Genomic DNA, 12,458 nt, shown 5'->3' on the forward strand with positions numbered 1-12,458 from the left:
CTACCAGATGCAGAAAAGCAGTTTTGTGGAGTACATAGCAGGCCACAGCAGCAGGCAGTCCTCTGAGAGTCCCTCCCCAGGTCTAGAAAGTGAACTGAAGAGCGGTTCTGGGGCTTTATTTTTATACCTGGTACCTTCTTCGAAGTTGGGAGAAGTTTCTAGAGGTTTCTCTTCGAAATGTTTGGAATTTCCTAACTCCCCTGCCCTGGTTTTAAGCTGGCTGCAAAGACAATGTGGAAGTGAAAAGCCTTTTCTGTGAAGGCAGAGCACAGTCTATTCAATTGCAAATGGGGCGGTGCTCAGCTCCTCCCCCAATCCTGCCGGCGGATGGTCCATTCAGGCACACCCAATCCCTCTATTATGTGACTATACAAGAGAAATCGGAGGAATTCACAAAGTCTGTCAGATACACGCAGTCATTTGACACAAGGGAGGCTGTAGGCACCAAATGATAGGGGCAGGAAAATGCAAACTTTCTAAAAGTGGCATTTTCAAAATTGTAATTTATAATCTGATTTTACCATTAAAGAGAATTGTTAATTAAAATTTCAAAGATACCAAACATGAAATGCTTATGTGCCCTCAAGTTATCACTTATTAATTCTAATAAGTCAACCCAATGTTATCCCATAAGATAGGTAGGCCTCACAGTAGTGAAAAACGAATTTTACAAATTTTTCACTACCAGGACATGTAAAACTTAAAAGTACATGTCCAACCTTTTAATTACGATCCACTGTGCCATACGGGCCACCTAGGACCTACCTCAAGGCTGAAGTATATGCAATAAAAGGGGAGTTTTAGCCTTGGCAAGGTAGTTGTATTGCCAAACTGTGTTTAAGCTGCAATGGCAGACCTAGGACTTTATAGGGCTACTTAAGTGGGTGGCACAATAAGTGCTCCAGGCCCACCAGTAGCATTTAACATACAGACCCTCGTTATACGGTATACTACTCTACAAGGAACTTATAAGGAAATTAAATATGACAATCAGGTGTAAACCAATGTAACCATGTTTAGGGGGGCGAGCACACACACTTTAGCACGGGTTAGCAGTAGTAAAGTGCACAGAGTCCTAAGGCCGACAAAAAGCAATTCAGCAAATAAATGGAGGGAAAAGCAAATATTTACGGTTGATCCTGCAGAGAGGGCTGGGTCCAAGAATATCTAAATTCTGGAAATCTCTGGCCCTGTAAATGGTGTGATATTTATAGAACCTGATAAAATCCAACTCCCAGTCAGAATTTATCAGGTGTGATAAAAATCACCTGATTACAAGTTTTTGGGGGATAACATACAGATTTTGGTGCCACCACAGCAAACCCACATGTACTGGTCAATAATAGACATTTTTCCTCCAATATATTTCAGCAATTTTTAGCTGTCAAAATTTATGAGGGCAAAACCGTTAGAAAAGAAGGTGCACACGCCAAATAATAACTTCCACGGAGCGGTAGCTTTCTGTTGCTAAGCAGTTTAATCCAAGCAACAGCGATACACCAGGTACCATTAAATCCAGATGAATGATGATCAACTGTAGACCTCCCCTAGTTTATATTACCACCACCATGCATTCCATCCTACACTCATGTTCCCTCAAACAACAGCACGTTCAACAGATAATGCCTAGTTGGATAACAGCATCATTCAATTTAGCAATTTACTAAATGTGCATTATATAATACCGACATGAGCACAGCATTATGCTAATGCTGCACTCATACATTACCAAAGAGACTTACTTCATTTGCACTAGGCATGAGTGTAAAATTATACAAATGTCATGCTTGGGTATACCGAGCCACATGCTGCAAAAACTACAAAGGACTGATAATTATCACAGAGCTGGTAAAGCCAATGTCCGGACAAACACAGGTGTTCATAGGAATTGGCATATAACCCTAAACTAGTAATGAGTGTCTTAAACTTTGCATTCAAAGAGCACTAACTTCAGACTTTCACCCTCAACTAATGGAAAAACAGGAAGGCTAGATCAAACTCTTGAAGAATTCATAAGGTGTTGCATCTCTACTGCTCAAGACAACTGGAATACCCTTCTACCTGCAGAGGAGTGTGCATGCCCGAAGCCAATTAAACACTTCTACTGATTTCTCTCTATTTGTTTCTTCAACTAGATACCACTCTCAAGCTTTTCTAGACTTATTGCAAGTAAATTATCCAGTACTTGGAGTTCAGAATTTATTGGAAAGACTAAAGAAGGTCCGAGAGAGGTTATTCAGAAATTTGCAGTTGCTAAATCCAAACAGAGATTACAGGCCAATGGGCACAGGCAACCAACCCCTGCTTACGTGATAAGAGTCAGAGTTTGGCTGTCCTCTTACAATTTAGCCTTGCACAATCTGCAGACCTAATATTCTTCTAGATATTATGGGCCTTTTGAAACTTCTCAAATCATTCATCCTGCCTTTGTAAGGGTTCATTCTTCTTTTCATATTTCACATTTAAAAGGGCTCAGGGTAAAAAAGACCAGCTACCATGCTTATTGATGGGCAACAAGAGTATGAGGTTCAGGAGATAGTCAACGTCTGGTACTTTAAAAGAAAAATCCATTATATTATTGCTTGTAAAGAATTTAGGCCCATAGTTATTCTTTTTTTGCGCTGCATTTGTGCCGCTTTTTGACGCAAAAACGGTGCAAATTTACAAAATACAATTGTATTTTGAAAGTTTGCGCTGCTTTTGCGTCAGAAAATTATGCAAATGCAGCGCTAAAAAAGTATAAATATGGGCAATAATCTTTGTGATCGTTCATGGGAACCAGCAGAGCAGGCCCATGTCCCTCTTTTGGTCAGTTTTATGCTTAATTCCCCTATGACCTCCCTATAAATTCCCCTATAAAGGAGCTCCTAAGCGTCTTAAGGTTTTTCCCTTACCTCATAGTACCCAATCACGGGTGGGTGCTGTGGCACTCCTCTTCAGCAGGCCGTGCGCTGTAACGCCATCCACAGCTCCTCTCTTACATGGGTTTCCACCCTGGTGTCTTCTTTATGATACGCAGGATGCAATAGAGTTCCCAGGTCATTTTGCTTCTGTTGTTCGTCTCCTTCATGCAGCACTAAAGACTGTCAGCAATTTCCTTCATGCATACTGTTTCCCCAGTATGTCACATGCAGGAAGGTTTGAATAACTGTAAGGGCACAGTATAATACCACAGTATAATACCACAGTATAATACCACAGTATAATACCACAATATTTCATTAGGATTGCCTATATCTTAGTAAGGTGTCCTATATTCTGCTGAATTTAATTGTGTTTCATTATTTTATTTTTTAATATTATTCAGTACTGATTCCTGCGTGCCTTGACATTCTCCATGTGAAATTCCCCAAACATTTTGTCTTCATCGCTCCTGTTTTTCTTAACTTTTTTGGCCTTAGGACTGCTAACCAGTGCTAAAGTGCTTGTGCTCTCTTCCTAAAACATGGTAAAATTGGCCTACACCTGATTGGTGCATCTAATTTACCCATAAGTCCCTAGTATATGGCACTACATGTACCCAGGGCCTGTAAATTAAATGCTACTAATAGGCCTGCTGCACTCATTATGCAACCCACTAAAAAAGCCCTTTAAAACATGTCTCAGGTCTGCCACTGCAGCCTGTACAGCAATTCCAAGCTGGCAAAATATATCTTTTACCAGGCTTAAACCTTACTACCCCTAAGGTAGGCCTACAAGGCTCATCGGGCTGGGTGATTTGTATTTAGAAAGTAGGTAGGGTGTACTTAGATTTCACATGTTCTGGCAGTGAAAAACAGCTAAAGCTTTTTTTCACTACTTTAAGGCTTATTTCTCCCATTGACTAACACTGGGTTACCTTAGTACATTTAATAAGTGATCATTTATAACTGGAAATAGATAGAAATATACTGTTTGTTCTCATGGATTGTAATTCAAAATCTTCTTTACTGGTAAAGTTTAATTCAAAGACCGAGTTTTGAAAATGTCACTTTTAGAGAGTTCGCCTTTTGTTGTTCTATTTGTGCCTTCTGCCAGTGTCCTGGATTACATGACTGTAAACGGCTCTGCTGATATAGTTTGTGCATTGCTTTGAGACAGTAATATACAGCGGGCTTGGGTGTGGAGTGTATGAGACATCCTGGCAGGATGACTAGGAGGGGCCTCTACCTCCTGCACGAACAAACGAATCTGACACCAGGCCTGCCCTGTCTTTTGTCACCCGAGACTTCTTGTAGCTTTGACAGGGGAAAGGAAGAACTTTTTAAAAACAAATATGGGGATAGGACAGCAACTCCTTCACTTGCCCCCCCCCCACACACACACATACACACAAAGACAGGCACCGGGTGCAAATATATGAGCTCCTGAGCTAATCACCAGTACACTCTTCGACCTGTGGACATTTCAGAAGAAGGACTGCCCTGCTGCTACCAGAGGACTGCCCTGCTGCTACCAGAGGACTGCCCTGCTGCCACCAGAGGACTGCCCTGCTGCCACCAGAGGACTGACCTGCTGCTACCAGAGGACTGCCCTGCTGCCACCAGAGGACTGCCCTGCTGCCACCAGAGGACTGCCCTGCTTGCTCATAAAGAAGACATGACCTGCGTACTTTCACTCCAAGATAACCTGAGTGACTCCAAGATAAGTTGGCTGACCTCCTCTCTGAGCTATAGGGACACAACAAGCTCCAGGCGCTTGCCTGCAACTGCCCAGCTGATCTGCTGCACGGACCTGCTTAGGCCTGCAACTGGACCTGCCAGAGTCCTTCTGGCCCCTTCTAGAGTGAGTTCCTGTAGTGCTTTCCTCTTATTTAGTTTCTAAGCACTAACATAACACAACAGAAATGCACTTCTGAGGTCAAAGAAGACTTTTATTGTTGTTAATTCTTAATATTTATGAATGACGAATTAGTAGCTTTCAAGTCCGCGTTAATCAAACAAAATATATCAGTTTGCAATATACACAGCAGGTTATATTTATAAGATATTGAATGCAAAGCAAAACAAATACTTCACCGTGTAGGAACTATTTACAGCTACATCTTTCTAAGGTCTGCAAGCTGATGACCCCTGTCAGCCGCGAGAAAGAGTTTCATCTACCCACACGGGATGCTGGCAGCTGGCGCCAAGCTCCAGCACGAGGTCCGGCAGATTCGAATCTGACTCTCTGCAGCCTGTTACATTTGTTACAAAGGTGTGCCCCCTCCTCTCAGACCTGGGAAACTGAGCAAGCCTTTTGGAGACTGGCCAGGTCTCCAAGACTACTCCTGTTCCCAAGCTCAAGCAGAGAGAAAAACACCCATGTACCCTCTCTTATCAGGTCTAGTCTACTGTGAGAGCAAAACATCTTGGTTCATCTGGTGCAAAAACACAGCTTGGAAAAATACAGCTTGGATTCTCAACTGCAATGTCTAACTCCACGTTAAAGGCAATGGGCAGCTAACCTAAATATCAAATGCAATGTCATGTTAAAGGCAATAGGCAGCTAACCTAAATATCAAATGCAATGTCTAGTGTCATGTCAAAGCCAATAGGCATCTAAGCTGAATACAAAATGCAATGTCTTATATCATGTCAAAGCCCATAGGCAGCTGAGCTGAATACAAAATGCAATGTATAATATCATGTCAAAGCCAATAGGCAGCTGAGCTGAATATAAAATGCAATGTATAATATCATGTCAAAGCCAATAGGCAGCGGAGCTGAATATCATGTCAAAGCCAATAGGCAGTTAAGCTGAATACAAAATGTAATATATGATATCATGTCAAAGCCAATAGGCAGAATATCTAATAGCATGTCAAAGTCAATAGGCAGCTAAACTGAATACATCATGTCAAAGCCAATAGGAATGCAATGTCAAAGCCAATAGGCGGCTAGACTGGATACAGCATGTCAAAGCCAATAGGCAGAATACAGAATGTAATGGCTAATGCAATGTCAAAGCCCATAGGCGGCTCAACTGAATACAGAAAGTAATGGCTAATGCCATGTCAAAGCCAATAGGCACAATACAGAATGTAATGACTAATGCAATGTCAAAGCCCATAGGCGGCTAAACTGAATACAGAAAGTAATGGCTAATGCCATGTCAAAGCCAATAGGCGGCTCAACTGAACAAAACATACCATGTGCTACTGGTGAACATTGAGCAACTAATATGCGCAGTGGTGAAACACAAAGTCATTGGTCAAAACAAACTCCATCAAATAGCAGGACATTCCGCCCTTTGACCAATGAATTTTTGTTTCACATATCTCATATTTCAAACAAACAAAAAAAAAAACATCAGCACAAAAAAAACATTATGATCAAAGCAATCCCTGTAAAGCAATAGAAGTGAATTAACACATTGATTTCATAACCTTTCACATCAGATACATCTACATAGAAAAGACTGGGCAATTTTTTATACTCTGAGTGAGTCTCTAATTCAATAGTGTTAGCAATTTGATGTGGCATGAGTTCTGCTCATGTAAAGGTGCACGGTCCACCTGAAAGGTTTGCTGGAAGATAAGCAAAAGTCAGAGTTCCATACGAGAGGGAAAAAAAAAAAAAAACACAGCAAACAAGTTGAACTTGAACTGAAGGCGCAGTTTGCGCAAAATGGATCCATGGTGCTGGCACTTTACTCAGCCAGGTTCAGGTTGGGGATTCGGTCCCTTCCCCGACCCCACACGCACACACCGGAAGGGGGACCACACAGCGCACTCAGGGACAGTGGCGAAACGTGGTAGGATCTGCAAAAGAAACAAGGATGACTTTTCTTGCAAATAACATTTTTCATTTAAACTGCACCCTTCCTCTTTCTTTCCCTGTTTTATAATCAGCAGGACGTTTTTGAGGCCCTTTGTTATATTCTCTGCAGGTTCTGGAGGGTCACTTAGGGCTTCAGCCCACACATCAGCACTGAGGTTTTTATCTGCTGCGCCACAGCTTCCCTTTTCTTGCACTGTCAGAAGGGCTGGGGCAGACTCCTTCTTTACCAAACCTCCATTCACTGCATTTTTGTCAAGTTGGGCCATTCTGTCTCCAATTTGTATGAATGAATCAGATTATTTTCTAGGTATCAGCATAATTTCGATTTTTCCTTGGTAATTTGCAGCAATCACTCTCCCTAAAACCTGATCAATTTGCCATTTCTGTCCTGGTAACTTTCCTCTCCCCAACTGCTCTGTGACTGCTTGCATGACAGATTGCTTTTGTGCGTGCTGCACAGTTTTTATCAAATCTAGGGAAATGGGCATCTCTCTCATCTCTGCCCACCTGTAAGTGGCTTTTTCTCTCAGCTGTTCACATTTCTGGGGCACCCACTTAGCCATCCCCACTAAGGCAGAATTCTGGGTGAACACTTCTCTCTCTGCATTTTTCTCATTAACATCTGCAAGGTAATTGAACCAGTTAGGTGCTAAAACATTAGCAATGAACCAAAAATCAGCATAAAAATGACACATCTCACGTAGCTCTTGCTTTAAAATCTGACACACATTATACAACGCTGTTCCTTCTACTGTGCCAGAAAGCAACATTTCAGTCAATGAATCATTAGTAAAACAAACATGCTTTTTATCTTCAGTGGACACGAATTCAAATGGTGCATTCAACTTCATTGGTAACTCTTTTATCTGTGGTACTCTAGCCCTGTCTTGCAAGTACCAGATCCATTGTATGATTCTAGCTAGGGGCACTATTTTCTTTCCTTGTTCATGATTTAAATATACATCAGTTTTTTCTTCTTGCACTGCGCAGAAACCTAAAGTCTGCATTATTTCATTTGCCAAATCACAAGCGCGCAGCTGCATATTATTTTTCACAGTGACCATATACAAAAGTGTTAGGATTTCTCTCAAATGAGGGCTATTCTTTTTCCAAAAATCAAACAAGCTAATGAAACTCGGGGTGTCTTGCTCTAAAATCCTTCGTTTTACTTGTGCATTTTGCAACGGGTCCGTGTTATCAGTTAAGGAATGCATTTTGTCTGCCAAAAACCCTGGCTCACACGAAAGCTCAGTGCAGCTCGGAGCTGTCTTAACCCCCTCATTACTGGAATGGGACAAGAAAGATTCTTCATTTTTATAACTTTCAGCATTATTTTGAATTATCGTATCCTGGCTAATTTGCTCACGTAAATTCCTATTTTCATGTTCCAACTGCCTACATTTCTCCTGCATTTCTCTGTAAGCAGATAAAGGTATCCAGACCTTTCGGTCATCATTACTTCCAAAACACACTTTTTCTAGATATATACAACGGGAATTATTTCTCAAAACAACATCAGGCATTTTAGCTACACATGCATTTTCTTCTGTAATTCCCCAAACAGAAAACAATTCACAGTTTTTCTTAGCACCATCAGGCAGTTCATCAACACATGTATTCTCAGACATGGTCTGCCGTGCTATTGTGATTCTCCAAACAGAAAACAATTTCTGTAATTCTCCAAACAACAAAAAAACAATTACACTTTTAAAGTGTGCACTTAGAAATCTACTAACTCGTCAAACCCCCTTAATCACCTCTTAATGACCGACCCCACGACTCCAGGTACCAATTGTAGTGCTTTCCTCTTATTTAGTTTCTAAGCACTAACATAACACAACAGAAATGCACTTCTGAGGTCAAAGAAGACTTTTATTGTTGTTAATTCTTAATATTTATGAATGACGAATTAGTAGCTTTCAAGTCCGCGTTAATCAAACAAAATATATCAGTTTGCAATATACACAGCAGGTTATATTTATAAGATATTGAATGCAAAGCAAAACAAATACTTCACCGTGTAGGAACTATTTACAGCTACATCTTTCTAAGGTCTGCAAGCTGATGACCCCTGTCAGCCGCGAGAAAGAGTTTCATCTACCCACACGGGATGCTGGCAGCTGGCGCCAAGCTCCAGCACGAGGTCCGGCAGATTCGAATCTGACTCTCTGCAGCCTGTTACATTTGTTACAAAGGTGTGCCCCCTCCTCTCAGACCTGGGAAACTGAGCAAGCCTTTTGGAGACTGGCCAGGTCTCCAAGACTACTCCTGTTCCCAAGCTCAAGCAGAGAGAAAAACACCCATGTACCCTCTCTTATCAGGTCTAGTCTACTGTGAGAGCAAAACATCTTGGTTCATCTGGTGCAAAAACACAGCTTGGAAAAATACAGCTTGGATTCTCAACTGCAATGTCTAACTCCACGTTAAAGGCAATGGGCAGCTAACCTAAATATCAAATGCAATGTCATGTTAAAGGCAATAGGCAGCTAACCTAAATATCAAATGCAATGTCTAGTGTCATGTCAAAGCCAATAGGCATCTAAGCTGAATACAAAATGCAATGTCTTATATCATGTCAAAGCCCATAGGCAGCTGAGCTGAATACAAAATGCAATGTATAATATCATGTCAAAGCCAATAGGCAGCTGAGCTGAATATAAAATGCAATGTATAATATCATGTCAAAGCCAATAGGCAGCGGAGCTGAATATCATGTCAAAGCCAATAGGCAGTTAAGCTGAATACAAAATGTAATATATGATATCATGTCAAAGCCAATAGGCAGAATATCTAATAGCATGTCAAAGTCAATAGGCAGCTAAACTGAATACATCATGTCGAAGCCAATAGGAATGCAATGTCAAAGCCAATAGGCGGCTAGACTGGATACAGCATGTCAAAGCCAATAGGCAGAATACAGAATGTAATGGCTAATGCAATGTCAAAGCCCATAGGCGGCTCAACTGAATACAGAAAGTAATGGCTAATGCCATGTCAAAGCCAATAGGCACAATACAGAATGTAATGACTAATGCAATGTCAAAGCCCATAGGCGGCTAAACTGAATACAGAAAGTAATGGCTAATGCCATGTCAAAGCCAATAGGCGGCTCAACTGAACAAAACATACCATGTGCTACTGGTGAACATTGAGCAACTAATATGCGCAGTGGTGAAACACAAAGTCATTGGTCAAAACAAACTCCATCAAATAGCAGGACATTCCGCCCTTTGACCAATGAATTTTTGTTTCACATATCTCATATTTCAAACAAAAAAAAAAAAACATCAGCACAAAAAAAACATTATGATCAAAGCAATCCCTGTAAAGCAATAGAAGTGAATTAACACATTGATTTCATAACCTTTCACATCAGATACATCTACATAGAAAAGACTGGGCAATTTTTTATACTCTGAGTGAGTCTCTAATTCAATAGTGTTAGCAATTTGATGTGGCATGAGTTCTGCTCATGTAAAGGTGCACGGTCCACCTGAAAGGTTTGCTGGAAGATAAGCAAAAGTCAGAGTTCCATACGAGAGGGAAAAAAAAAAAAAAACACAGCAAACAAGTTGAACTTGAACTGAAGGCGCAGTTTGCGCAAAATGGATCCATGGTGCTGGCACTTTACTCAGCCAGGTTCAGGTTGGGGATTCGGTCCCTTCCCCGACCCCACACGCACACACCGGAAGGGGGACCACACAGCGCACTCAGGGACAGTGGCGAAACGTGGTAGGATCTGCAAAAGAAACAAGGATGACTTTTCTTGCAAATAACATTTTTCATTTAAACTGCACCCTTCCTCTTTCTTTCCCTGTTTTATAATCAGCAGGACGTTTTTGAGGCCCTTTGTTATATTCTCTGCAGGTTCTGGAGGGTCACTTAGGGCTTCAGCCCACACATCAGCACTGAGGTTTTTATCTGCTGCGCCACAGCTTCCCTTTTCTTGCACTGTCAGAAGGGCTGGGGCAGACTCCTTCTTTACCAAACCTCCATTCACTGCATTTTTGTCAAGTTGGGCCATTCTGTCTCCAATTTGTATGAATGAATCAGATTATTTTCTAGGTATCAGCATAATTTCGATTTTTCCTTGGTAATTTGCAGCAATCACTCTCCCTAAAACCTGATCAATTTGCCATTTCTGTCCTGGTAACTTTCCTCTCCCCAACTGCTCTGTGACTGCTTGCATGACAGATTGCTTTTGTGCGTGCTGCACAGTTTTTATCAAATCTAGGGGAATGGGCATCTCTCTCATCTCTGCCCACCTGTAAGTGGCTTTTTCTCTCAGCTGTTCACATTTCTGGGGCACCCACTTAGCCATCCCCACTAAGGCAGAATTCTGGGTGAACACTTCTCTCTCTGCATTTTTCTCATTAACATCTGCAAGGTAATTGAACCAGTTAGGTGCTAAAACATTAGCAATGAACCAAAAATCAGCATAAAAATGACACATCTCACGTAGCTCTTGCTTTAAAATCTGACACACATTATACAACGCTGTTCCTTCTACTGTGCCAGAAAGCAACATTTCAGTCAATGAATCATTAGTAAAACAAACATGCTTTTTATCTTCAGTGGACACGAATTCAAATGGTGCATTCAACTTCATTGGTAACTCTTTTATCTGTGGTACTCTAGCCCTGTCTTGCAAGTACCAGATCCATTGTATGATTCTAGCTAGGGGCACTATTTTCTTTCCTTGTTCATGATTTAAATATACATCAGTTTTTTCTTCTTGCACTGCGCAGAAACCTAAAGTCTGCATTATTTCATTTGCCAAATCACAAGCGCGCAGCTGCATATTATTTTTCACAGTGACCATATACAAAAGTGTTAGGATTTCTCTCAAATGAGGGCTATTCTTTTTCCAAAAATCAAACAAGCTAATGAAACTCGGGGTGTCTTGCTCTAAAATCCTTCGTTTTACTTGTGCATTTTGCAACGGGTCCGTGTTATCAGTTAAGGAATGCATTTTGTCTGCCAAAAACCCTGGCTCACACGAAAGCTCAGTGCAGCTCGGAGCTGTCTTAACCCCCTCATTACTGGAATGGGACAAGAAAGATTCTTCATTTTTATAACTTTCAGCATTATTTTGAATTATCGTATCCTGGCTAATTTGCTCACGTAAATTCCTATTTTCATGTTCCAACTGCCTACATTTCTCCTGCATTTCTCTGTAAGCAGATAAAGGTATCCAGACCTTTCGGTCATCATTACTTCCAAAACACACTTTTTCTAGATATATACAACGGGAATTATTTCTCAAAACAACATCAGGCATTTTAGCTACACATGCATTTTCTTCTGTAATTCCCCAAACAGAAAACAATTCACAGTTTTTCTTAGCACCATCAGGCAGTTCATCAACACATGTATTCTCAGACATGGTCTGCCGTGCTATTGTGATTCTCCAAACAGAAAACAATTTCTGTAATTCTCCAAACAACAAAAAAACGATTACACTTTTAAAGTGTGCACTTAGAAATCTACTAACTCGTCAAACCCCCTTAATCACCTCTTAATGACCGACCCCACGACTCCAGGTACCAATTGTAGTGCTTTCCTCTTATTTAGTTTCTAAGCACTAACATAACACAACAGAAATGCACTTCTGAGGTCAAAGAAGACTTTTATTGTTGTTAATTCTTAATATTTATGAATGACGAATTAGTAGCTTTCAAGTCCGCGTTAATCAAACAAAATATATCAGTTTGCAAT

At 40.9% G+C, this 12,458-nt stretch overlaps 1 protein-coding gene across 1 annotated transcript; it reads right to left on the reverse strand.

Annotated features, from left to right (window-relative positions):
* Window positions 1–4,831: 4,831 nt before the first annotated feature.
* Window positions 4,832–12,148, reverse strand: LOC138249734 (uncharacterized). Its single transcript, XM_069203787.1, has 2 exons — window positions 8,758–12,148; window positions 4,832–6,721 (listed from the first exon to the last, which is right to left on the reverse strand). The coding sequence occupies exon 1, from the start codon at window positions 12,124–12,126 to the stop codon at window positions 10,795–10,797; it is 1,332 nt and encodes a 443-aa protein (XP_069059888.1). The 5' UTR covers window positions 12,127–12,148; the 3' UTR covers window positions 4,832–6,721; window positions 8,758–10,794.
* Window positions 12,149–12,458: the final 310 nt, after the last annotated feature.

This window comes from Pleurodeles waltl, chromosome 8 (genome assembly GCF_031143425.1).
Source record: "Pleurodeles waltl isolate 20211129_DDA chromosome 8, aPleWal1.hap1.20221129, whole genome shotgun sequence".
NCBI classification, from domain to species: domain Eukaryota; kingdom Metazoa; phylum Chordata; class Amphibia; order Caudata; family Salamandridae; genus Pleurodeles; species Pleurodeles waltl.